At 36.9% G+C, this 26,371-nt stretch overlaps 1 protein-coding gene across 1 annotated transcript; it reads right to left on the reverse strand.

Annotated features, from left to right (window-relative positions):
* Positions 1-6,524: 6,524 nt before the first annotated feature.
* FBXO8 (F-box protein 8) lies at positions 6,525-26,367 on the reverse strand. The gene is made up of 6 exons (XM_056489555.1): positions 26,157-26,367; positions 24,101-24,434; positions 21,828-21,954; positions 15,005-15,123; positions 13,414-13,610; positions 6,525-12,659 (listed from the first exon to the last, which is right to left on the reverse strand). The coding sequence occupies exons 2-6, from the start codon at positions 24,424-24,426 to the stop codon at positions 12,472-12,474; spliced, it is 957 nt and encodes a 318-aa protein (XP_056345530.1). The 5' UTR covers positions 24,427-24,434; positions 26,157-26,367; the 3' UTR covers positions 6,525-12,471.
* Positions 26,368-26,371: the final 4 nt, after the last annotated feature.

Here is a 26,371-nt window from a genome sequence, read left to right on the forward strand (position 1 = left end):
CGAAGAAACGCAGGGGAGAGAAGTGGAGGGATTTTCTGTTTGGCACCGAAGCGGAGAAAAAGAAAATCCGCCAGTTCGGTCACCTGCCCTGCATCCTGCCCGGGGGAGAGCCCAGCCCGCCGGGGCCTGCGGGAGCTTTTATTGCCCATAAATAGCGCCGGGGAAGCGGGAGGTAATGCGATCAGGAAGGGAGGCATTAGGCAGAGCAGCGCTCGGCGCCGACAAGCGCGCTCTCTAAAGACGCTTCCAGGCGAGTCGCTGTAAAGGTTTTATTGGTAACCGAGAAGCGCCTCGCAGCCGCAGGTTTGGCACTAAGGATCGCTCCGGTGGGTAGGGATTTCACTGCCGGGCTGAGAGCCGGCGGGCAAAGGGCGCTGCGCGGTAGTAACACGTATTTACTGAAGGAGTTAGTGCAGAATGAATGCCGGGCTTCAGCATTCGGTTTGCCGGATAGATTTTTAGTAACTATGAAAGGAGGCCAATAACGTTTATAGAGGAAAGAAAAATATTTGAAGTTACAAACTTCTCTAATAGCTGAAAATTAACTTTTGACAACAACCGGGATTTCCCCTCCTCGCTGATTCAAAGAAACGTCTGTACTTAAATGTCACCCTAAAAGATCTGCTATTTTAAAAATAACAGTACCCCGCAGGGCAATTTTCCAGCTGTAGAAGAACCTTTAAAACCAAATCGCAGTGCTGCCTGTGGGCAGACGTGTTTAGAGCCGGTGAGAGCAGAGCATCCACAATATTTACGTTAGGATTTTCGGGTAGGCAGGGAGCACAGGCATGTTATTCTCTCCTGCAGATCCTGAAGTCCTTCCTACAAGATTTTCTTTTTGATCTGCTTGTTGTCAAGTAATTAGTAAAAGGAATTACCCGCTCTGGCGCTATGCCTTCAGGTAGCAGAGGCACTTAGTGCTGTAAATTCGCATTTTCTGCATATCTCCGGCTCGCCTCCCTCCTCCATCAGCAGCAGTTCTTTCAAGGGGGGTTAAAATTTTAATTTAGTTACTCGTAAGCTGAAGGGATGTGTTATATCGCGGCCTCCGCCCATTTGAAGTTAATAGACTGGTTGCAGTGACTTTGTCTCTCCGGGCAAAGGCGGAGCGGGGTTTTGTGGAAAGGCAGGGCTGGCACGCACCGAGGCACAGCTGGGAAAGTCAGATGGTGAGACCATCACAGCAACACCCACTGTCCTTGGGAAGATCGTCTCCTTTTGTCCTTGAAAATATCTCACGCGAATTTCCCCAGGTGGACAACGGTATTTTAATGTGCTCTGGAATGTTAGGGTTACCTTGGGGAAAAAAAAACAAACAAAAAACCAAAACAAAACAAAACAAAACAAAACAAAAAAAAAAAAAAAAAAAAAAAAAGGCAGGAAAATCACTTGTAGCTAATTAACCTTTAAATTTTTGCCTTTTCTCATACATGGATTTAATCTCTAATTTTTTTTTTTTCCGTGGAAAAGAAAACAGTAACAAGTGAGATACGGATTTATAAAGATACCTAAATGAACCCAAAGTGTGACTGTGTATACAGATATATGCAGTTATGTTAGAGCTTTCATTGAAAAAGAAGAGAAGCTGACGAAGCGATTATCTCTCTATCAGATTAAAAGTTCTCTGTTATTTTTAAATGTTTAAATCCTTTCATCAGGAGTATGGCTGTATTCCAAATGATGAAATAGAGGAATCTTGCTTTTAACAGGGAAAAAAACAAAAAAAACCAAAAAAACAAAAACAAAAACCAACAAAAAAATCCCACCAACAACAAAGAAATAAACTACTCTACCCCCAAAAAGCGTCAGAAAATTTTTTGGTTTTATTTTGATTTCATTTTTCAGTGTTGGGACTTAACAATTACAGCTTGGAAAACCCATTTGAAAACAGTAGAGCCACGTTACAGCAAAGGTCTGGCCAGCATTATTCTAGTGTTTGGAAAACACTTGACGGTTGCGAGGGCTCCCTCCTTTCCTTCCATTCTTTGAAAAGTTACCCCTTTCAAAAGGGAATCACAGCCTCTCTCTCTGTTTCTCCAGGTAGATTCCCTTCTCTCGCTCTCTCCCCCCCTCTCTTTCCCCTTGCACGAAGGGATGAATTGAAAAATCATTTAATTATTTTCATTCTAATGGCCTTAATCCCCCTTACACTAGGAGCAAATGATGATAATGGGATCCACATGGAGAAGACCCCCGGCTGGGGGGATCGGGCAGGGATCCTCCCGGCCCAAGCCTTGGCAGGTGGAGGCGGGCGGGGCTGGGCTGGGCTTTGACACAAATAAAACTAAACCTTCCCAACCCGCGGATAACTTACTTTTCAGCATCCTATTTTCGCTCCAGGTGACGCGGCTGCGAAGTCACCCGGTTGTCACTGCGGGGGAACAGCGAGACCCTCCTGAAACAGGAGAAGAAAAAACAAAACCCATCCCACTCGCTCCCCACGCCATCCCCCCGCCTCCTCGGAGCCTAGGCAAGGACAAGCCGATTAATTTTCCCTGGCAGTCCCCGAGGGATGCTCCGCTTTGCCGCCGGCCGCGGCCGTGCAGGGACGAGCGGGAGCAGCAGCAGCAGCAGCAGGAGGAGGAGGAGGAGGGGGAGAGGGAGGAAGGGCATTAGCTGTAAGCAGCGCACTCCTGTCTGAGGCTGCAGGAATAGAGCCAACAGCGAGATTCAGCAGGCGCTGCCTTTTCTTCGGGCGTTTGCAGATCTGTACAAACACGGGGCCTGCCGGGTTTTATAAACAACTTTCAGGACACAGTCAATCAATCACACGGGCAAGCAAGCCGACCAGGAGCCTAGGATATATACAAGGCATAAATATATACGTATAAACCCTGTCAATTTTGGAGTAGTTAAATTTTTTTTTTCTATAAGCCTAAGGGAAACTGTATTTAGAAGGATTCTGACAAGTCAGGAAATCACAGTGGAAGAGTAGAAGGTATTGTTAGGAAGTTATGTTACATTGTATGTTTTAATACCTGCAAGAGAAATATTGGAAAAGAGAAAGAAAAAGTTTCTAAGCAAGTAGAATATTTTTAAAAAAAAAAATGCTTACAGTCAGAAAATTTCAAGAATATTGAAAACATGAAACCTGACCACTTTAAAATACAATGCAATAGATATATCTGCAAAAGACATGAGTTTAGCAGATTTTCTAGTCAGTAAAGTATTCTTTAGTTGCAGTCATTTTTGGGCTTTAATTTGAAATATATTTGTGTCTAGGGATAGGTCCTTGCAAGTGCACTGTTGTTTTTTGTTCTGTTTTCTAAACGATCTTTTGATAATAAGAGCTCTGTGCAGCACGGAGCTCGTGCTCTCTCCTTCTGACACTGAGTCTTTTTCTTACAAAGGGACGTGTGTGAACAAAGAACCCATAAAATGAAGGGTGCAACAGGTTTGAACATCCCAGTAATGCAGAAAGAATAGCTGCATATCAAGGTAGGAGAAAGATAACCAAGTTTTTGGACTTAAAAGAGGAGGATCTATTCTGTGCTGGTGTAAATTAAAAGTTTCACTGAAATAGAAGACTGCAGGAACTGAGTGTTGTTCTTATGCTGCTATGATCTAAAACCATGGCTTCTTCATCTGCATAGTGAGCATTAAGGAAAGCCCGGGCAATGATGCTCAGAGAGCAGAAGCTGTGCTTCAGGTGAAAGCATCAAAAGGAGCTTTTCCCTACTGGTAAAACCTGCCAAACAAGCTTGTAAAATTGAGGACCAGAGTGTTGGTTTTGCTCAGGAAAGGCAGGACCTTCCAAGCTGATTGGGTCTTAGAGACATAAATAGTTGGAAAATTGTGACATTGCCTTCTCAGAAACTTGATGTGTTTAAAGATGTATATGGTCAGCAGAATAGGGATTGGGCTTACATCTAAGACCTTCCCCTTTTAAGGACTTGTGTTTAAAATGGATTGGATCACTTACTTGTTCAAAGGTAATTCCATTTCCATATAACAATTTATGCTTATCAGATATAAGTGAATGCTTCATCAATGACAGCTTTGTTCTTGTGGACCCAATGTATTATTTTTCATAGCAATACATTATGGAATCCTATCACAGAAACTTGCCTTGATTTGTGAGTTGTAAGACTGACACAATGAGTGATAAATGTATTAACTGACAATTCCCTGTTAAAATAACATATGAAATAAATAGCAATAATTAAAGTAATATCTGAAGACTCTGTATAAACTTAATCATTTTGATGTTATTTTAATGTTATGGGAAAACTGAAAGCTTGCACATTTTTTTAATCCTCAAAAATTCAGTTTGTTTTATTAGGTTTTTTTTGTATCCCGGGCTAAATGATTATTAAGACTAATATAAACAAGCTTTTCTGGAAATGAAGAAAGTGAGGTAGAAATATACAATACATATACCTGAAACTATCACCAACCCTATCCCGTCCACCCCACAACCTAGCTTCATTCTGCCTTTGAGTATTCCTTCTAAACTTTGTAGTATGGAAAGTGACAAATGCCTTTCCAGAAAGCCTTACAATGCCACTGTGATGCACCAAAGGCTGTTTGTGAGAAGTGCCACAGCAGACAGCTTGCCTCATCAGCCTACTAACACAGAAATTCTCCTGTGCTCCATTATTGGTACACCTGTATACTGAGAACTGCATTCGAAGGGGGTGAAGCCAAATGGGTACTTTAATCACTGCTTGAGAAAATTATAGTTATAATCCAATATATATAGTTACATACTAAAACTGAGACACCTTTTCCTTTACGCCAATGTGCTGCTGCACCTATAGGTGGGACTCTGCTATTTATTTTACAGATCTCCTTTGCACCATGGTCATTGAATTTTACTATTTCTCTTGTCTCTGAGGTTAAACGCTTTTTGGCACTACTTGTATGGAGTATCAGTGTTACTATCAGTACTAGTAGTAAGCATAAACCCTCCAAAGTCTCAGCCTGCTTTTGGCTCCCCTTCTTTATTGAGAATACATTACCCAAGAAGATGTGAGAATGCTGCTTTGCTTCAGTTGATAACACAGTGACATCTATCACATTAAACTGTGTGTTGACAGTTTACATGGCTCTGTTAGGAGGTGAGTCATTAAAGATACTTCTAAGCCTTTACTTCTTCCACTTCCAATGCAATGACATCCTGAATCTCCCCCCTTGAATTACCAATTTGCTTTTGACAGAGGTGGGGCAACAACTTCACTAGGGTGTAACTTGTTAGGTGTGTGGCAAGGAAAACACAGATAAGCTTCTCCAAGTATTATCTCATATTCTGTATAAAATCCTTCTTAGTTCAAATTTGTGGTGAGCAACTTCTAAAAGAGACTAAAGATCATTAATTAGCATTCATGAAATTATTGGGCAGATGATTTTGGAATGGATTGAAGTCATTGACAAACTGTCAACATGGCTTCTTTAACTTTTGTATAACAGAACTGTCTGTACTTAGAAAATACTGATACTCACTGAGAGTACATCCTAACTGCTAATTTCTCTTGTTTCTGTTATTTAACCACTGTGAAGAAACTACAGAGAATACTTTATAATTTAAAAATAACAAGATTGCACGCTATTTACTAATTTGGGAGGGAAGAGGTGCAGTTTGCAAAGAAAGGCTGCTCTACTTCCCTGTGCTCTGCTGTGGAGAGGCACAGATGTGTTGGCAGGGCATAAAAGCTGTTATGTTACTGCAGGAAAGAGGGAGGATGAGTATGTCTGGGACCAGGTGTCCACTTAAAGAGACCACCAATCTCACCTCTTCAAAAATTCTGTCTTGATCTGCATTAAAACCAACAAAATTTTAGCTTTAATGACGTCTTATCACAGAAAATTTCCTTTGCTTTTTTCTGTATTTGAGTCTTTAGACTCAGGCTATAAATCTTGATTTATGACAGACAATTTAACTTAATTTTTCATTTTTAATACATTTCAAAGTCTTTATAATTTTAAATAAAATCTGTTTTACATAGGAAGCCAGAATAATGTATATGTCCCATTTAGATCTTCAAATCAGCCCTTTTAAGTGCTGTGATTTTTCAGTATATGTTATGCAGCACTATGCATATTGTGAAGACTTAATACCAAGAAAGAGAAATCATATTTTACTTTTAAAAAGCTGATTACATATCTTGTGACTTCTGGATTTTATTACATATCTAAACTTTATCTACAGAGAAAAAGATTCAAGCATTTCTTATTGTATTTTTGCAGTGATAGATGAATTTTGAGTATTTATTTCAATTTTTTCTGCTATTCCATGGGAACAAAACACCAAAAAAGTCAGCTTTTGCTAGTACAAATTAGAAATGGTACTGTCAGACTTCAGACAGTGTGAAACAGTAATAAATACTTTTATTGATATAAATTCCTAAGTGGAATATAGAAACAAGAAGTTACATTTAATGTGAAAAAATACAGCATCTTGATTGTTACTAAGAAGCACGCTGAGAGATGCACTTCTTTAGCACTTGTAAAGAAGTTCTGTGGTTTCCTCATTTGTTTTGTCATGCAGGTGATTAATGCTGCAGAAGGCAAGTAAATTCAGTAAGTTCTGTTATAAAAATATATTTCAGTTCAGTTGTGATACATGTAATTATGGAAATTAGCCTGAATTCTAGATACGAAGACAGGGAAACTGCAGTTGTGAAAATACTTTTTTTTAACACATAAAAATAGCTAAGATAAAAGTAATGCAAAGAATACATGTGCCATCATGCCCCATAAAAGAGTACATTCTGCCTGGTGCAGCAGAGCAGTACAAACTCTTTTTCACCACCTACATCTCTGTGAAGCCTGCAGGATTTTTTTGCCTGCTCATTTAACGTATAGAACTGGTGTCTAAAGGGGTCCACAGGAGTGAATGCAAGGTCAGTTTTTTGATACAGCATTGTGTGGCTGCAGGAGGACTTGCACAGCACAGGCAGGCATGTTTTCTCAGAAGGGAAAGGCTGTTTTTGAAATTGAAATAATCTTTCTGATTTTTGAGTATTTCATATGTAAGAAAACACAATGCTCAAACTGTAGACCAACAAAACAATCTTCCATAAGGAAATCAAAGAAGACAAATTGTAAATAATTTTCAATATCAACCTTACATTTCAAAAGAGTTACTCACTTGCTTATATTATGGTCATATGTAAGAAGTATTGCAAACTTGTCAGATTTTGGCTCTTGGCATACACATTGATGCATCTGCATCAAGTTCAACAGAACATTCCTTGCCACTCAGCAAGCTACTGGCATGCATAGTGCTCAAAGGTTGAGCTCCTCCTAACAGAATACAATATACAGATTGAATAGATGGTCTTTCTCCAGAAAATCTTAGCTAAATCAGCTTTGGTGCATATTTTTTCCCTTTTAAAGTATTTCTCTTCTGCATGGATTATAGGATTTTCCATAAGGTTAAAAAAATATCTATCCTTGCTCTAAAAATTTAAGTTTACACTGGTATCCACTGTCAAAATTTGAAATAACAAATGAGGTTCACTTCCTCAGAACGTGTAAATGTCCCAGCTTAGAGTTAAACTTTCAACAGCTGAAAGACAATACCATCGACATGTACCTGGCACTGGTTACTCGGGTTTATTTTTTCCTGGAAAGCAGTTTTGGGCGACAGAGCGGCGTCCGGGTTTCCCAGGTTGTTGTGCTGACAAACTGCAGTGGTGGTAAAGGCAGGGAGTCTGACAAAATCCCATTAATCATTTTAAATTAAATCCAACATTCCACTCCAACACTGCCAAGAAGAAAGCTAACTTTTACAAATGAATACTCTCTCTGAAAATAACTGGTATCCTGACCATATTGCTTTCACAAAAACATGCTTGATTTCTGTTAGGTACACATACACTATTTTTAAGCTTAAAAATGCATTTTTTTTGATTGCTAGGAATCTGAAAAGTGCTTTTTGCTTGTTTTTTCTGTTAGGGTCTCTGAGTGAACCACACAACTGAAAATTAGGAGCCTCTTTTTTCTATCAATGAAGTTTTTTTGCTTTTCTAGTATTTTAAGTACATAAAGTTTGTTTTTAATGCAAGTAAATTTCACATAGGAAATGGAAGTACTCCATTTAAATATTTTCTCTAAGCATATTTATATAAATAAGAAAGGAAAACTGCAAATTTACTAACATTAGTATTAGCAAAAACACTGATGTGACAAAGGAGCAATGTGATCTCTCTCTAGGTTTTCTACAGACACACTTCTGTAACTACTCCTAGCTATTTGATGATTATGATTTAATTACACATGGCAAGTCTAAACTTTAAACATCTCATAAATAATTTTAGATTATCACATAATTTTTTTTCTTACTAAAGTCATTATTACATGATGATTATAAAAGTTTGTATTTCTCTTTAAAGCAAAATGAAACCATAATGTGCTGATGTGAGACACAGGTAATATTTTATATCTGTTTGCTGTCCATTTTGAGCTTAGAGTGGGAGACTTTACAATGGCAGAGAACAAGTCATCAGCCTTAATATTTATTAGTTTTAATACATCCATGAAATTTTTGAAAAGAAAAAAAAAATCCTAATTCAATAGAGGGCAAGTAAATCTGATTTTCCCAAATACTTTTTATAATTTTGACATTTTAACATGATCAAGTAGGTATACCTCAATTTTGTTTAAGTGCTTAAAATAATACTTGTTTTCTAAAAGTAGAGCTATCAACAATATCAGATTGCACAATGATATCCTTACAAAGAGAACAAAAATATTACCACTTCAAAAGAGAGCAATTACTGTTGATAAATTTATGTCAAGAAAATTAATAAAATGCAGAATACTGAAGAAGAATAGCAACATGTATTTGTCCAGCTAGTCAGTTTATTTTCTTAAAGCTGTATTTTGAAACTGTTTACATTTTTTCTTTTTCCAGTGTGGGGAGTGGAAGGAAAGGTTAAAGAGAAAAAAATTGGATTTTTTTTTTCCTGAATGCAAATTTCTCACTTGCTTCAAAATCAACAAACATGTCTCAAACTTGTATTTGTTTGGGCTTCTGTATGTTGCAGCAGTTTTGATTTATTTTAAAAAGTCAGAACTGTATAAATGTGTTGTTTAGAGTTTGAATGGAAAGTATTCTAGACAGAAATAATTTGAGAAAACAGATAATATCAGATGCTATCTACAGCTAAGCCATGTGAATATCTAATATATGCCATATTCTTTCAATAAAAGCAATCAGAGTCTCAGACTTTAATCAAAGCAAACATGAGCTGCATTTGTGTGACACTTTACATGGACACAGGTACACTCATTTTCCCAACATGAACAGAAAAGTCTTTATCATATTTGCGTATACTGAAGTTACCAAACTTTCAGAAATGACCATTCAGAACACTTCCAGTGTCTTTTAGGACAGAACAGTGAGTGTTTGCAGGGGGATGGGCTGCAGGCTCACTTCTTCCCTCAGTGCTATGTACAGTGCATACTTAAGAGTTAAGGCAACACCACATGGCCAAAGTTCAAAGGACATGCAGTGGTGGAATCACAACAGCTTGGGAATTACTTTGCAGTTATAAGTATAATCATGCTCATGTAATTCGGCTTGAGATCGTCTACCTAAGTGCTTGATCAAGTAGCTATTTCCACATCACATCATTTAGTGACACCTGGATCAATGAAGCACTATTATTTTAAAATGTGCGTGGAAACACCAAGTGCATTGAAGAAAACACTGCCCAAAACTTTGTTTTTTAAAGTTTTGGAGGACAACCAAGACTATTTTTTCATTTTTTAAGAGTATTATTACACCTGATTAAGACTTTTTTTTTCCTTTTAAGACAGAAAAATGTTTAACTCCATGTAAAGTCTAGATTGCTAAAATGCAAAAAATTACTTCTCAGCCACTTTAGAGCTTGACTCAAGCTGGAAAAAGGACAGAAGAAATGTTTGTATTAATTAGTTGTTTTGTGGTTGCCTCTGAGGGAATTCACTCTTGGCATGCTGTGTTTGCTGTTTTCTGTTCCACTCTGTGTTAGCAACATAACATGAGCTGGGCACTAATCCTCTAACATTGTTCAAAATCCTGTTGTGAAGATCAGATGCTGTTATCTGCATGTCATTAGGGTTTTGTTTTCCTTTCCCCTGGACTTGTCTTATGGAAACTTGAATTGTATTATTCTGTTTCTAATTTATCTCCTTGGCTGCTACACTGGCCCAAGTTTTCTAAATCTTGCTAATAGATGTACTCATCTATTCCAGTAAAAACATGTTCTGTCAGCCTGAAGGCTTTGCTCTGTATCAGGGTAACTGGAAATTAAGAGAAATGCAGACTAACAATTCATACTCTCTTACTAGTGCAAAATCAACATTAGTATCACTAATGTCAACCTAAGTATAAGTCAGAACAGAATTAAGCCTTGCTCTGCATTTGTGGTTTGAGGAGAAAATACTTTCTAACAAGAAAAGTTCTAATTTCAAAATTCACTGAATTATTCTTTTAAAGTGAATAACCTTTGAGGAGTGTTTCTTAGAAAACTATATTCTCCTCTCTTCACTTCAGACCACTTTAAAGAGCCCAGAGACACTTGTTCTTTATTGTTAGTTTTATAAATTATAAGTTTTTCAATTTTTTTTCCTATCATACAGAAGTAGATACCTGTGCCTTAAACAAAGCTCCCCACAGTACCATGAATTCTTAATTTGTGTTTGAGATTAATTGACCACTGCAGAACACATCCTTGGCTTTCTGCAATAAATGAAACAACACTGGGTGAAGAGTAGTTATCCTGAGCAAGGCAGGTGATACTGTAAACCTGCCTGAACAAGGCTGAAGTACTGCTGGCTCCTGGCTTTGGCTCTGTATGCTACATAAATGCAATGGCATCTACACTTGATTAAAGGTAATGTCATAAAAAAGTACCTTTTCTGCATGCATTTCGGTTTGTGGAGCAGAGTTATTAACACTTGAAATAGCAATGATAGCTACAACTTTATCTTCCCATGATTTATGTAGTCCTTGTACGGACTGTCCTCACACCCAAAACAAACATAACACTCCCTAGGTGCCAGCAGCAGCATAGGCAAAGTGCATGGTGTGAGGGGTCATTCCTGAATTGAATTCTTGGCTCTGCAATAGGCTTTCTACATAAAAGCTCAGATTAGTTCTGTTTTACAGATTATGAATACCTTCCCACCTCACCTCATGGTACGGTAGGGAAAAAGAATAAATGTAGTTGTTACCATGATGTATCTAGATGCTACTGATAGCTGAATATTATGTAAACAATCAGGAACAGCTCTTACTTCAACTACATGTTATGTCAACTTAAGAAAAGCACTGCTCTGTGAGTTGTCTGAACGAAAACTAGTCAAATCCTTATTCAATTGCTGCACATGCACAGCAGTTCCACTGCTAATACTCTCCACACTTCAGAAAATGTCAAGACAAAACCTAACCAAGTAATTTTAGAAGTATTTCCATAAATTTAGAGCTGCTTAAAATCCAATTTAGAAAGTAATTCAGTATCTGAATCTGAATTTATTCAGTTCTCCAATCCTGCACAGTCACTGCTCTAATCTTGCACCGTCAGTTTTTAACAGCTTTAGCAACGAGTCATCTGGTATACATTTGCCAAGGCATTTCCATCATTGACACTTCTAGACTGAGGGAACCAGTTGAAAGCAGCACTTTATTCACTCTTACCACTTTCCCTGTCCAGACTTTTTCTTGCTTACTGCACTGAATAGATGATTGTAGCTGCCCTGTCCCCAAAAACTAGTACTGCAAAATAGGTTATGTATGTAAATAACATAAACCTGTCTGTACACTGCATGATTTCCCCTGGCTACCCTTGTATGGCATCAGGGCTCATCTAAAATAGAGCCTGTTATATTTAAAATTGAGTGAATAGCAGATTGGCAACATGCTAATTCAAGTTAATAAATATAGTATAAAATACCAGCTTAGATAATTTACAAGTGTTCTATCATCTCCTAGAATAAACTTTATTGTAGTATTCAGACCAATGTTCCTCTAACTTAAGTATCTGAGGTAGTCAGCATTGTAAAAAAATGCAAACGAAAGTCAAACACTAATTTAAGAGATAAAAGGAGAAATTTTAGTTAAAATACTTTACAATAAAATAATTATGATTATAAATCTCTTTAGTTAAATATATACACATTACATGGTATTCTAAAAAGAATGAACTTATTAAAGTTTCAAGCAGATCTAATGCACAAATACACCACGTTTTCAGCTTAGGCTGTAATGTCAGTTTAACATTCATAAATGGCTGTGTCAGACTAATGGCATTGTTTTGTGCAAAACTAAAAAAAAATTATGAAAAAAAAATCCTTCTGTTCCCACAGTAAATAGATAGAAAAGGTAGTTTACACATACACACATTTACACACACAAACTTTGATTGCATACAGAGGTTAGAATGACCAGCACTAAAATAACCCCCATCTCTACAAAATAATTAATATCTTGAATTGATGTAGTTTTTGAAAATTACAAATTTTAAGTGCTAGCAAATTGTGCTTTTAAGCAGCCACATGGCCAATAAGGTAGATGTTGTCATAAAGGTGCCCTACAAAATCTTCACTAATGTTCTGTGCAGCTCGTCGCGTATTCCGGATGAATTCCCTCTTTGACATTTTGTTCTTCACGTGAGGGCTCGTTAGATCAATCGAAAGTAGAATCAAAGAGTAACACAGTACATACACTGCATCTAGACAAGAGAGAATAAATAAAAAAAGTTTAAAAAAGAAACTGTCATCATCAGAAGTATTTTTCCCTGTCTAAGAACCTTATGGTCTTTATCATCTAGGCTCTTAATTTTATATATATACATATACATACAACTACACAAAAGGGTATCCCAGTGAAATAAAATTTAATATAGCAACTTTCAAATTAATAATGTCAGCACAGTGCCAAATGAAAATTTAAAAATCTCTTAATATTTCTACATAATCCAAAAGCCACTAAGGGCTTTATATATTTTCATTTAAACAGATTCTTGAAGTTTGTGTAAACTAAAACCAACATATTCAAAAAGCTTATCTTTTAAATATGTAAGCAGTTCCACTGCTGAAAACTGTTTCCCCCAACCAATTAGAAATGCTTGCTAATTTGAATGTGGCCCAATATTCCCTTTCATTTCTGTGAGACTATCCACAAGGTTTTTTTTTGTTAACAGTGTAAGACTCTGCAAGATGAAGTTCAGAAAAGAGAAAAGCTCGAAGTACAGACAAAAATGAAGGAAAGATAACATGGAAATAAAACCAACTAATCAGATAAAAAAAAAAAGAATCTGTACATTTGGTTTTGGGATTTCCCCCCCCCCCCCACAACCCAAGTGGAATGACGACTCTATACTGAACCATGTTGTACTTTCAGAAATACTTGTTTAGGTGCTGCTATCGGGAACAGTAGCATCATCCAGAAGTATAAAGACTGATCCACCACTCATTTTTGCTTACCAGGGCTAAGGCCAAGCTCTCTCATTAAATCAGGATTACAAGCACAGAATCTGTGAGAGAACTTTGTTATGAGAGTTTCAAGGTACTCCCCACGCTCCTCAGGAGCGTGAATGTGTCTGAAGAACTCTCTCAGTGCATTTGGCAAAAACTGATTTCTGAAGTTGTGCAGCGTCACAAGGTCATCCAAAACATCTCTTCTGGCAGAACAAAAAACCCACATTATTAGAAAAGTTTCTTTTAACTGTTTAAATATGAAAATGTGTATATTTTAAAAATAAAAATTAAGGCTTTAGAATAGTATAAGCTTTAAGGCAAAATTATCACTAACAGCACAAAGATAATATAAACACATGTTCTTTGCCTATTTGTTACCAAATACTATAAAAACATACATGAATCAGAACTCAAAGTTTATATGCATATCAATCAAGGTCAATATAGATGCCTTGCTTCCTTTAAACTGTGACAAAAGCATTAAAAAAGATAGTAAAAGGAGAAGATTCATGTGTGTCACACATTTTGATGTCTAAGTAGAAGCTGTTACAGGGAGTGTCTTGTTAAAACCAGGCTTCAGCTAGGCAAAATTTGATCATAGAATTAGGGTGTGATGTTCTCAAGTGTTTTGCACTGAACACAGATACATATAAAAGATTCAAACCACATCTATATTACCAGATGTGCAAAAGACAGTTGAAAAAATTTGGAAGCAAATTTGAAGTGAACCTAAGAATATTTTCCTATGTTTAACCTGATTTTTACCTTGCTTGTGAGTTTCAACTTCTAGAAAAGCAGTTTTTATTTTTAGTGCCTGATTATACTATTTATGAAGGGAAGACAAATGGCAGTAGCAGTCGCTAACATTAACTGGCAATCTCATCCATTGAATGGTTTTGTATTTTTATTATTGTCAAAAAAAACTGCAAGTGGTGATAACATCAAAGACTCCTTTTATTCCTCAGGCTGAAGAGGATGAGAAGCAAGAGGTGATTCCTGCTAGAAGTGCAGTTGGCTCTCTGTTCTCCCTATTCATGTGCAGTCACTATTCTCCTTCTCCTCCTTGCCCTACCCCAACCTCATGGCATGAGAAAGCACTGCAGAGACAGAACAGCAGGCTACAGCAGGGGAGTGTTCCCTTCTGCAGCTCCTGATGTCTCCAAGAGGATGCTCCCGTCCATCTCAGGAGGGGTGTGCAACTTCCAATCAAGAAATATCAGACAACCAAGGAATGGTTAGATAATTCAACATTAGTTAAAAAGCTATCATTCGTTAGTAAAGTGATAACTACTTTTTCTGAGTAACACTCATACGAAAGGAAAAACAACCCTGTCAAGTCAAAGAAAAGCAGCAAAATATCTATGTAAGATTTCGTGGAGATGTGAGATTTATTATTTATAGGTGGTATTTTTGAGGATTCTTATTAAGTATTACAGTCTCATAAATACTTGAATGGAGTAACTGTTCAGATTTAGCAGAACCATTCATTACCTAGCTGCATACATCCTTGAAGTCACATCTCTACATTCAAAACATTGTTAAATGGGGCTGTACATTGAAAATTAATAGAAAATGTCTTAAGAGAAATTTGAATTACCTTTCATCAAGGTAGATTCTCAGCTTCTTCCAATTCAGTGTTCTTGTGCAAAAGATAAACTTAGCTATTTCTTTCGGTGAATCATCTAGTATGCCTTTGGACATAAAGTAGTTGACTCCCTGAGATAAAATAAATGTACGTATAAATATGTTTAATCTTCATAATGTATTTAGGAACAAGTATTGTACTTCAAAATGAAGGAATGTAATCCTACAAATTAACTGGTTTGTTTTTCAGAATGATTCCTCCTCTCTAAATCACATTTCAACATGCAGAATACACTCTAAAATTACAAATCAAATGCAAGGAAACAATTTAGTGTTATGGTTGAGATTTTACATAGTCATAGTAGAATATTTTAAGTTATGAACCCCATAATGAGCATGGCGGTTCTTTAATAATTTCTTTACAGTGTATATCAGTATTTTGCTTTTTATAGTTTTTTTAATAGTATTTAAAATGTGGCAAGGACCATAACTGGTAATTTCATAACTTTGGCAAATAAGAAAATCTTAGCCATAATGCGTTAAGTCTTCAACACCTTTCATTAAAACAGTAATGTTCTCACATATATACAATGTATCACATTCAAATAGATGCATTAAATGCATTTGTTTAAATGTGTAATAATGCAAATAAACACAAGCACGCTGATTTCAAAGCAGAGGTAAGTATCAACATATAAAAATATGCATACACATAAATAAGAACACTATGCCTAACATAAAAATAGTTTAAAAATACAGAATCGCATATAATTTATACTCATATTATGATTTCCAGAATTTTACACTTTGACCAAGCACACATTTTTTATAGAATAAACACAACAAATTTAAAGTATTTCAGTGATATTCTGGCTTCTCTCTGGCCACTGAAATATCCCAAAGCATAAAACTATTTTCCTTACAATCTCTTACAAATCAAAACCAAACTAATGGATTTTAAAAATGTTCACACGTTCCAACTAAGTTTAGCAAAAATCTAAACCTGAGAATAACTAACCAAGTTCTTCTCACTCAATTTGGCAGGGGCTGGGAGCAGTTCTCAGCATTTGTCACAAAGTGTTGCCATAGTTAAGTACAACAGATCTTGACTATAGCACAAGGTTGAAATGTAGAATGAGTAGGACAGTGCATTTCTGCATAGAATAATGTACCAAGGCCACAGCCTAAACCACCTTTAAAATACTTCTGAAATATATTTTCATAAATCTTCTGATATCAAACTTCACAATATTTTGTAAGTCTGCCCTTTGTGTTTATATTATAGCTACATAGATGTAAGGGCAGCCTGCCATTCAGTGTATAAACTAAACTTCCCAATGCTCTTGAATTTTGTGTGAAAAAGAAATCAAGGACTGAGTGCAGGTTTGGAACATTTTGTGAAGTGGCTTAGTAAAACAAGTCTTAGTTGCCCTGAGCAGGAAAACAGAATATAAGAACACAAGTTAAAAGATAAGAAACGCGTGTAGTATTAACTAGCTGTTTTTAACAGACCATAATTTTTGCTTATATATTTATAGAAAATAGCAGTTAATCAAGATACATTTGTTTTGTTAAAATAATGGTTTATAAAAATAAATAAAAATATAAGGGTTTTTAGATAGGTAAAACAAAAAAATCTAGCAGTGTTACACCCCAATTTTAAGAAAAATCTGTATTTAGGATGACAATGAAACATGCATTGCTCTATCAGCCTGCATTTCAGTCTAAATTAGGTAATATTTAAGTTTGTCCATAATATGGATGAACAACGTAAAGCTAAGTACTTTCTTGAACCAGAGCTAAATAAGAAACTAAAAATGGGAGATAACAACAAGGATTTTGGCAATTTATGTAAGATGAGCAGCAGAATATCTCCTTTACATATATCCCAAGTTAATGAGATTTATGTTTGCTTCAGTAAGAAGTATTAGCTTAAGGTAATACAAGCTGAAGCCTGGTGAGGAAATCTTGAGTAGCATTTCTGCTGCAATTAACAAACACTTCTTTAACATATCCAGAAAACACCTAGCACGACACAGAAGAGGCAGGAGGAAAATAATACTTTCTTTATGATAGGTTTGTTTTTTATGATGGGTTTGTTTCTCTGTGACAACAAATGCTGCAGTTTCTTTCTCATGCCCTAGCTCGTAACTCAATGTAGGACATCCATCTGATAGGCTACAAAGCCTTTGCACTATTATTCTCTAATTCTTTTTTCCCCCACCACACATAATGCTTAACAATATCTTTCCCTGTGAATGCATTTTCCTCTACTGCTTCACAAGTAAACACTTCACCACATGCCATTGTTTTTAGTTACTTTTTACTTCATCCTAAGCTGTCGAGAATACTTTGCAACAGTAGAAACCTGATTTCTCTTTCAAGTTCTTAAATTTTGTCTCACAGCAAATGAAATTTATTTACAAGATTTACAACATGTCACTGAATCTGCTTTTCATAACACTATAAATACTACCTTGAAAACCTCTCAGAACCCTTGCTTCAAATAAATCACTTTTGGTAGCTAAAATGGCCGCTTGTGGCATATATACTAGCTGAAATAAGTAGCCCTAAACACTATTAAAACCTATGCTAAGATTATTTATCAGTCAGCTGGTGATTCTCTTAGGAAACACTTGACTGCAATCAGGTAGGCTTTTCTGTGCCATGATCTAGCAGCTCTGAAAAGGTCTTTTTAATACTTGGGAAATATTGCAGAATGAGCACATATAGTAGTTTTAAAATTCTGATCCAGAGCACTATAATGTTCTTAGCACTGGAGAATTAGGAAAGATGCCTTAAAGCTTGCCTCTGAGGACAGCATATTATTTCTGAATTTCAGACAGCTCTGGATAAAATATCAACGTATGGAAGTGTTGATTTAAATTATATATACAAACAACAATTTTAAATATAGACTAATAGTTACAACAAAAGCCATTTGTTGTATTTCAGTATGTTATTTTTTACAGTAGTTTTCTTTTTCCCAGCACACAATGCTTGTTTTGCCAGCCCATTCCACTACAGCACTGACACTTCCTTGCTTGTTTTCTACCTGTTTCCAATAGTATTTGGATTTCTTTATAACCATACAGGATCTCTTTTCAGTGTTGATCCCATTTCTGCATTGACTATCTTCTTTGCTAAGAGTACTTTCAGACCACTTCAGTACAGCAGTCAACATCAAAACTAGCAGTGGCCTTTGACACCTCTGTTTAGATATGCACACAAAACATACCAGACATATCCTAAATTAATGGCACAGAAATTTTAGAATCATTATCTAGTACAGTAGGGTCTCAATTTCTGTTGGTGATTCTAGGTAACACTAACATTATTAGTAAATAATAAGTAGACACGTATTATTGTTCCCATTTTTCTTGGGAAGTACACTGTCTTAAAATATCTAATGGTACATCTTCTGGAACAATGCAGAGTATTGATGAGATATTGTAGAATGCAAATTTTTATAACTACTAAGTTATGAATCAAGTCATTTGCTGAAAAATGTGGACACAATATATAATATACATTTCAAGCAATGTCTCTCTCTTTCACTGTGTGTCTTTAAAATACAGTCTCAGTGATATAAACTTATGATGGTAGAAATTGCAAATAGAACCTGGAAATATTTTTCATGTTACATAGAATCCATAACTAATAATTTACAAGATTAAACCACTCTTATTTTCATGCAGAATTATCAAAAGGTTTCAGGTCAGTGTTCCTTTCCAACTATTTTGATAAATCATGTAAGAATTTCTTTACAACATACACATACTTATAATATTCAAACCGATAAATCAATGCATCTCAAAACTGGCTTGCTGAGTAGATCACTACAAAACAGGATAAGTTTCAAAAAGTTTTGCTTAGAAATATAGCACAGTAGACATTTTATAATCTACAGACTATCTATAATTAAAAAGCCAGGCAACGTAGCTTTATACAAGTGGCTAACAATTTATAACCAGGAAAAGGCCAGAAAAACCTGGCCTCGGTCTCAAAAACTAAGGGCAGCTTGTGGAATGAGACAATCAGAAGAGTGGAAAGAAAGGCTTAGTATAAGCACTATCTTACTGTACTTTATTATTATGCTACATAAAGGAAAAGCTGATCTCACTGAAGACAGACAGTTTTGGTACAGTACACCAGAAGGTCCATAAAAATAAATCCTATTAAATAGATCACTTAGAACCATTAAGGATGAAACAAAAAAACAGATCTTCTTTCCTGACCAAAAGATTCTTGTTTGTACTTTCAGTTTCAATTTTAGCTACATAGCATTGATTCATGTAATAAACTTGGCAAAATGTTTTGTAGAGAGTTAGAAACTGGATACAAAACAATGGGAAGTAACTTCTAGTTGCTTACAAATTCTGAGTCATAAGTACACGAGATGAAATGAGCACTGCATGAGAAACATTCCACATACAGCATAGACTCTTTAAAATAAAATACAGCAGAAACCAGGTAGGTTTAAACAACATGGTATTTATATTCAAGCACTAATACTAACACTAAGCCATCCCCTCTCTCCAAAGAAACAACAAAAACCAGGTTCCAAAATCTTGGCTACAATGGTGGTGCAATACAAAAAAAAGCGAACAAAACCAACAAACCAACCAACCAACAAAAAAAAAAAAAACCAAAAAACAAAAAAACAAAAAACCCACCCCAAACATGCACTGGATTTTTTTTTCAGATTACATGTCGTGTTTAGGCACATCCTATCAGCAGAATGTGAGCACCTGCTGTGAACTATGCAAGCTCATGCACACAATCAACACGTTAAATTACAGCAGATATCACAACACCATGCACACAACAATGGCTAACCAGAGAATCCTACCACAAAGTATGTAGATGCTCTTCCCTACCCCGTGAGCCACCGCTAGCTCTGGAGCTGTTGCTGTGGAGCCTGGTTACCCATTTTGATGACATGGGCGGTGTCCTTTGGAGAATCTTGCTCCTGTGGCTGTAAGTATTCTTATTTTTATAGTAATTTGATCAGGTCTGTTATCAAATGTAAAGCAGAGTTTGGCAGGAAATTCGGAGACACAATTTTTAATAGTGGAATGTCATATCATATATTCCAGTCACAGTGTCCTTATAATAATAATTCTGCCAATATCACAGTTGAAGCAGTAAAAGCAGTAGTATTTGTGAATTCTCCTGAAACTCAGGCCCTGAATGATTCCTACCAGGCTACGGTGCTCCACAGGGAGAGAGGAACAGAGCCCTTAGGAGATACCCTGAGGTTTTCATCTCTCATTGAAGCAGTGTTTGTACTTCTATTGTAAAATATAACCATAACCAGAGTCACATCATAAAGTTAATACCTAATTTAGGTATGCCATAAGTTAGGTCTAATTTGCAGATCTTAATTTCCTTTAAAAAATAATGAATATTCCATTAATTGCCTTTTCTGAATGTTCCAAATGCTTTAAACATACCAAGATTACTTTAAATAAGATTGAACTATAATGGCACATTATAAACTGAGAGAGTTAAGTGAAAAATTATGTGAAAAAAATTGAAATACAAAGAAAAATTTGGACAGACAATGCTGCTAGCAATATACTTGATATTTTACTGAAAACATGTAAGTTACCTAAATATTGTATCTCGTTTGAAAACTTTTACATTTATTTCTAAATTTGTGAAAATTCTGCAGAAAAACAATACTAATCTCTCAAGTGGCCAGGTGCTGATGTCTCCAAGCTATGTATCAGAGTTCAAGGCAGAGTTCTACCAGAGAAATTACAAAGTACTCTATTTGTGACTGATAAAAGTAATGGTCTCGTAATCAAGCAGAATATGAGATAAAGCAAGAACTTAATTGAAATCACATTATTGCAATGATTCATAGAACTGTTTTATTTATTTTACCCCATGGTCACAAGTTCACACTTTCTATATCACACCAGCTGAGTGAAATTTGCTCCTAGAAGTGTTTCTTTTCATATCTCAGTCCTTTTTCTACTTTGGATTTATTCAGTTACCACTTCCATGTGTATGTGTAACTATATGCAGGAAGTTAACAGCATTTTTGTTCAGTACTGTGTACACTCTTTTCCTAGGAAACATGAAGCAGGAGTCTCGTTTTGTACACAAAAGACTCTGTCACTTGGGCATTAACTGTCTATCTCCCAGGCAAAAGCTGTCTACTCTCAAATTGTTTTCCATTTTGAAAGGTGACAGACTGAAAGCAAAAACTTAGAAATGGAAACGTTTCAGTTTGACAAGGGATATTTTTTTTTTAAGATAAATTTATAGTTGTTCTAGAAGGAAAGATTATGCATAACAACACCCAAAAAAATTAAATCAATTTGATCTTCAAGATAGTTCAGCAGTAGATCTTTTTCATATTTCAAGATTTGCTCCTTGATAGTGGAAATAAGTAAAAATCCCCTACAAGAAAATGTGATTGTCATAAAAGCAATCAGACTTTATACCCCATCCTGCTTTGCCTAAAGTGGAACCAAACTCATACTCTGCATTTAACATTTTTATTTATGTAAGCTCATTGTTATGCTCATACAATTCACCACTGTCTCTTCAGTTAGGATATCTGCCTTGTTCCTAAGTTAATATGTGGTTATGAATTTCTAGCATCCACAGAAGTGTATAGAGCACTTAACAGGTAAGTCATGTAAATGGTGTACAAAGGTACAATATTCAAAAAAAGACCAGAATATGGCTGTAGCTCAGTATTAACATCCCTACAGTAAAAAATACACCTAGTAAAACTTTGTTTTTATATGGCTATAATTATAAAAAAAACAATCACAATTATTGTAACTGTTTATTACTGTCAGCAACAGTTCACTTACCTCATCAGGGTTGGCATTAAAGGTGAGACTGCCCTCATCTAGCTGCATATACAATTTTCTAAAAGAAAATCCTAGAGGCGGATTCTTATTGTATATAGAACAGTGACCCCAAGTGGATTTGCACAACCTATGAAAATAGAATTAATCTATTATAAAAATTCCTTTCTGAATTTCATGGATTTTACAGAAGTAAAATGTAATCAACACTGCAAGGCTAAATACTCAAACCATAGGAAAAGTTAGAAGCACATTGCTGTAACAGTTATTAAGTCTTTTGCCATATTTTTCTAAAATCTTCAATTATATGATTAAGAGGTTTTGGTGTATTTGAGTGCAACCTCAAAATATATCCCAGTAGGTGGCATCTTGACAACTACAGAGCAGAGACCTCTGGCACTCCAAGAACCTGAGCACTGGAGAACAGTGACAAGTTGTTCTCCTGAGGTACTATGACAGATTAAAACATTTTGTTTCTTTTCTTGTGCCCCAGTTGTGCAGTGAATTGGACACCATATCTGCACAAAATTATGCCATTAATTCAGCACTTTCCCCATCTGTTTTCTTCACCCAACTCTTCTTCCTCTTGTCCTAACTGGCCAGTCCTCTTGGTCAGCCCTAATGACTAGATCCAGCCCCATCCTTCTCTATCTTCTATAACTTATCAGTATCTTTCCCTTTTATTCCACCCTGACTCCACATCTCAGTTTCATCAGTTTCTGTCCCCCATTTCAGTTTCTTTGATGATACCATCTGCAATTGCCTTTATGCACACTCTAGGTTCCTTACTGAACTGGTAGCTCTGCTTCAACACACCTGCCCTGTAACTAATTAGGAACAATGTTTTGGACCAGCAGGTAATCACTGAAGACATGGAAAAGACTTTTGTTTTCAGTTCTGGAACCTGGGTCTTATTTGGACTGAGTTTGGAACTGCAACCACAGTATTTGCCAAAGCTTAAACACACACTTGTATATGTGGAATAGATTATGCAAATTGAGATTATTTATTGCTAAATCAGGACACAGTTTCATTACCAAAAGAAATGTGGTATGAACGTGAGTATTATTTGGAAAGACTTCATGAAAAATGATTGAACTGTTTCCCAGAATGCACTTCAAGGAAAATACATATTTCCACCCCACATGGTAAGAATATATACCACAGGCAATTAAGAAGCTCTAGAATCTTCAAGCTTTGGTCTATGGAATTTATTTGTATTTAGGATGGGTTTGATACCAAGAACTAAGCACAGTACAGTGCATATTGATAAACTTCGAAGCTTCCTGGTACCCTTCACTAGAATTCCTGTTTCCTGTCAATGTAACAGTCCCCAAAGGCAGGACAACTGTGACTAAGAAGTTATCCTGCACTATCCTTTTGCTAGGTTCAAAAGCATGATAGGAAGGGAAGCTGCTCAATTCAAATGCAGCAGGACAAGGAAACAGATGAGGGGAGGAAGTGATGTAGAACATTATTAAAGGAAAATAAACAACTTGAACAGCAACCCAACTGCTACTGTCTGTTAAGGGAGAAGAAAATGTTGTGAAAGTAGTTACAAGTTCTGCTGACTGCCTACTCTAAAGATAAGTATGATTTCATGAGTCTTTCCTAGTGCTACAAAACATAAAATACCAAAGAATATGTTAATTACATTTTGATATTACACTATTTTATCTGAAAGAATATTCCTTTATTTATTTCTCAGACATACAAATTCTGCATATGTTATACATAAATGTGTTTCAAGTGTTAAGCTGAAGAAATTTCACTTCAGAAAAAATGACCTTTTCTTTCCTCCCTCCATGACCATCTTCCAATGAAGATATACCTAAGCTGCTACAGGTGTAGTAGATGAGCTCACACTCCTCTTCATTTGAGGTTTGGCTGAGTAAGTTTGCTTGCTTAAGCTACACAGCTGTTTGAAGTTCAGAGGAGTAATGAAACAAACACCTGAGATGTGCTTTGAGCTAATAGAAAAGTGAAGACAAGTCCCTGTTTTTATCCCATGCTATCTCAAACACCAGGTGTATAATACACATGTATATTGTGCCAAACACACTTGTATATGTAGTAATCTCCAGTAATACCCCATACTAATTAGAAATCCAGAATAACACATTTATAAACTATATAGTGTTTTCTTTATATCAATCTCATTTAACTTAGGAAACCTTTGCTAGGGTTAGAAAGACAAAAAGCACTTCCTGAGGCAAAATTAAAATCTAATACATTTTACTATGTCCAGGTGATACTGCTTTTATTTTTGTGCTTACCCTTGCCAGAGGAGCTCATCATTAGCAAGATCCTGCCAGACACATGATGCTAGACAGAGATCAGTTGCATTCAGGTATGACAAAATGGTAAAACTAAGCTCTGGTGGCAACATTTCCAAGTTAATGAATCCTTGTTCTTTAGATTTTCTTGTCTTCAGCAGGTGGTAAATGTCAATGCCTCCTTGGGCTTGCTTGCGGTGGCTTGTACTGGAAACATTGTTAGCAGGTATCCTCCTACCATGCTCTCTGGTAAGATAGCCTTGTCCACTGTATCCTTGCTGTTGCAATTGCTGGTTTCTAGCAATTCTCCAGAGTCCCTGACCCATCTGCGAGCCTGCCGGACATGAAACCCAAATTAGATTTTGACAGCTATTTGTAAACATTTGTAAGACAGACTCAGCACATAAGCAAAATTTTAGGACTGATCTGAACAGGTAGAAAGTGAGTTCTGTCAAAGTTATGCTGACAGGTAACCAGTCTTCATGAGGCAACTGAAAAAATACTGAAAACAAAACCCATTAAAAAAAAAGCTAGAAAATTTTTTTTCAAAATTTCCATGCTTGAAGAGCTACAAAATTAACAATAAGCATCTTCAAAGAGTACCAAATATTATCTATATCCCATGCAAGTTAATAAACTTTAGGCTTCAGAACATTTGGAATCTTCAGATTTCCTTCAAAATTTAATTTAAAAATCTTACTTAGAGTCAATGAAGTACTATAAAACATAGGCAGAAACAAAAATGTATTGGGTAGCACAGTGACTGACACTGAAACAAAGTTTAATGACTTCAGTGATAATGCAGTAAGACTTTTGAGTGCTCAGAAACAGGAGAATAAGTATATTTTCAAGCTTTCTTACCAAGTGACATAACATAAAGCCTTGATAATAAGGTACTCACATACTTATACAAAGGATATCACTGCAGAAATAGCATAAAAAGCCTTTTGATAATGTAAAAAAAATGAAATATATTTGCTATTGTAAGGATCAACTAAAAAAATTTCACAGAAGAAACAAAATGAGACAGAATTTAAACGAGTCTAGAACCAGCTGCTGAAAATCCATAAGCTCTGCTATTTGTATATTCAGCAGCTTATATGCCATTTGTTAGAATTTTCCCAATCACGTAATTACTTTCAGCTTTGTAGTAATCCAGGATTAATGCTTTCAGAGCCCATCATAATAAAAAATGAGCAAACCCATTGTTATAAAGCCCTTTAAGTAGTGGTGTCAAAAACTATATTTTAAAATTATTTTGAACATATACTTTCAATCTCCAGATTCAGTATGCCACTGAAATGCGTGTTTTCAAACTTTTAATACTGTAATTTTATCTAGTAATTGAAACCTCTTGATAGCTTGGCTGCACTGACTACCACAGTAAAAATAACATCAAGCTTGTTTATTAATCGCTGATCTTCTCTAGCTCTGTCTGCTATCTATCAAAGTCTGATTTAAATTCCAATCGTGTCTTCTTTGTGTTACTTTGCTACTGCATAATAAATTCTCCTGCAGTGTTGACAAGCATGATAGGATCCTAAAAGTAACCTAGGTTAAAGCTGCATTAGTACTGGATTCTACTTCATTAAATAAAAATCAACACTCGCTCTAGATATAAACACTCTCCACTTCATGGCGATTGAGCCCTACAGCTGCTACTTTGCAGCCACGATTATCCCAACAGGAAAACGTTCTTTCCTTCGATGCAAGCGTGTTGAAGCCAAAGCTTTGTTCATAGCAGCTGCACTGCAACCGAGGCTGCCGGTGCCCCCCGTAAGGTGAAAGCCCTTCAATCCCGGCACCGGGCCGGCGGGTGCAGGCGCAGCCCGTCCCGCAGGCCCAGAGCCGCCGCAGGGAGCCGAGGGCCGCGCCGCGTCCCGAGAAGCTCGGCAGCCCCGCCGCCCCCGAGCCGCTGCTCCCGCGCAGAGCGGCACCGGGGCCCGGCCCGGGCACGGCCGCCCCGCTCCCGGGACAGCGGCGGTGCCGCCCCCCGGAGCCCGGCTGCCGATTGGCCGTGCCGCCCGTCCGTCCTGCGCGGCACCCGCGGCCCTACCTGTGCCAGCTCGGCTCCAACCGCCGCCGCGACGAGCCCGGCCCGCCTCCGTGCGAGGGCCGCGCCGGGCGGGAGGGGCTGCGCGGGCCTGGCGGCGCGGACGGGCGGACAGCCCCAGGGAAGGAGCCGCGGCAGGAGGCCGAGCCCGCCGCCGCCGCCGCCCCGACTGCTGCCCGGGCAGCGCTGACGTGCGCTGTTGTTGCTGGAAGTGACGT

The sequence above is a fragment of the Oenanthe melanoleuca genome, chromosome 4, assembly GCF_029582105.1.
Source record: "Oenanthe melanoleuca isolate GR-GAL-2019-014 chromosome 4, OMel1.0, whole genome shotgun sequence".
NCBI classification, from domain to species: domain Eukaryota; kingdom Metazoa; phylum Chordata; class Aves; order Passeriformes; family Muscicapidae; genus Oenanthe; species Oenanthe melanoleuca.

What these genes read in the sequence shown, in the direction of transcription:
- FBXO8 (XM_056489555.1), bottom strand. Translation starts at nt 24,426, where the DNA reads ATGGGTCAGGGACTCTGGAGAATTGCTAGAAACCAGCAATTGCAACAG. An exon ending in GATGAGCTCCTCTGGCAAGG is followed by an intron (nt 21,955 to 24,100) that starts GTAAGCACAAAA and finishes CTATTTTCATAG; the next exon opens with GTTGTGCAAATCCACTTGGG. An exon ending in TTAATGCCAACCCTGATGAG is followed by an intron (nt 15,124 to 21,827) that starts GTAAGTGAACTG and finishes ATTTTATCTCAG; the next exon opens with GGAGTCAACTACTTTATGTC.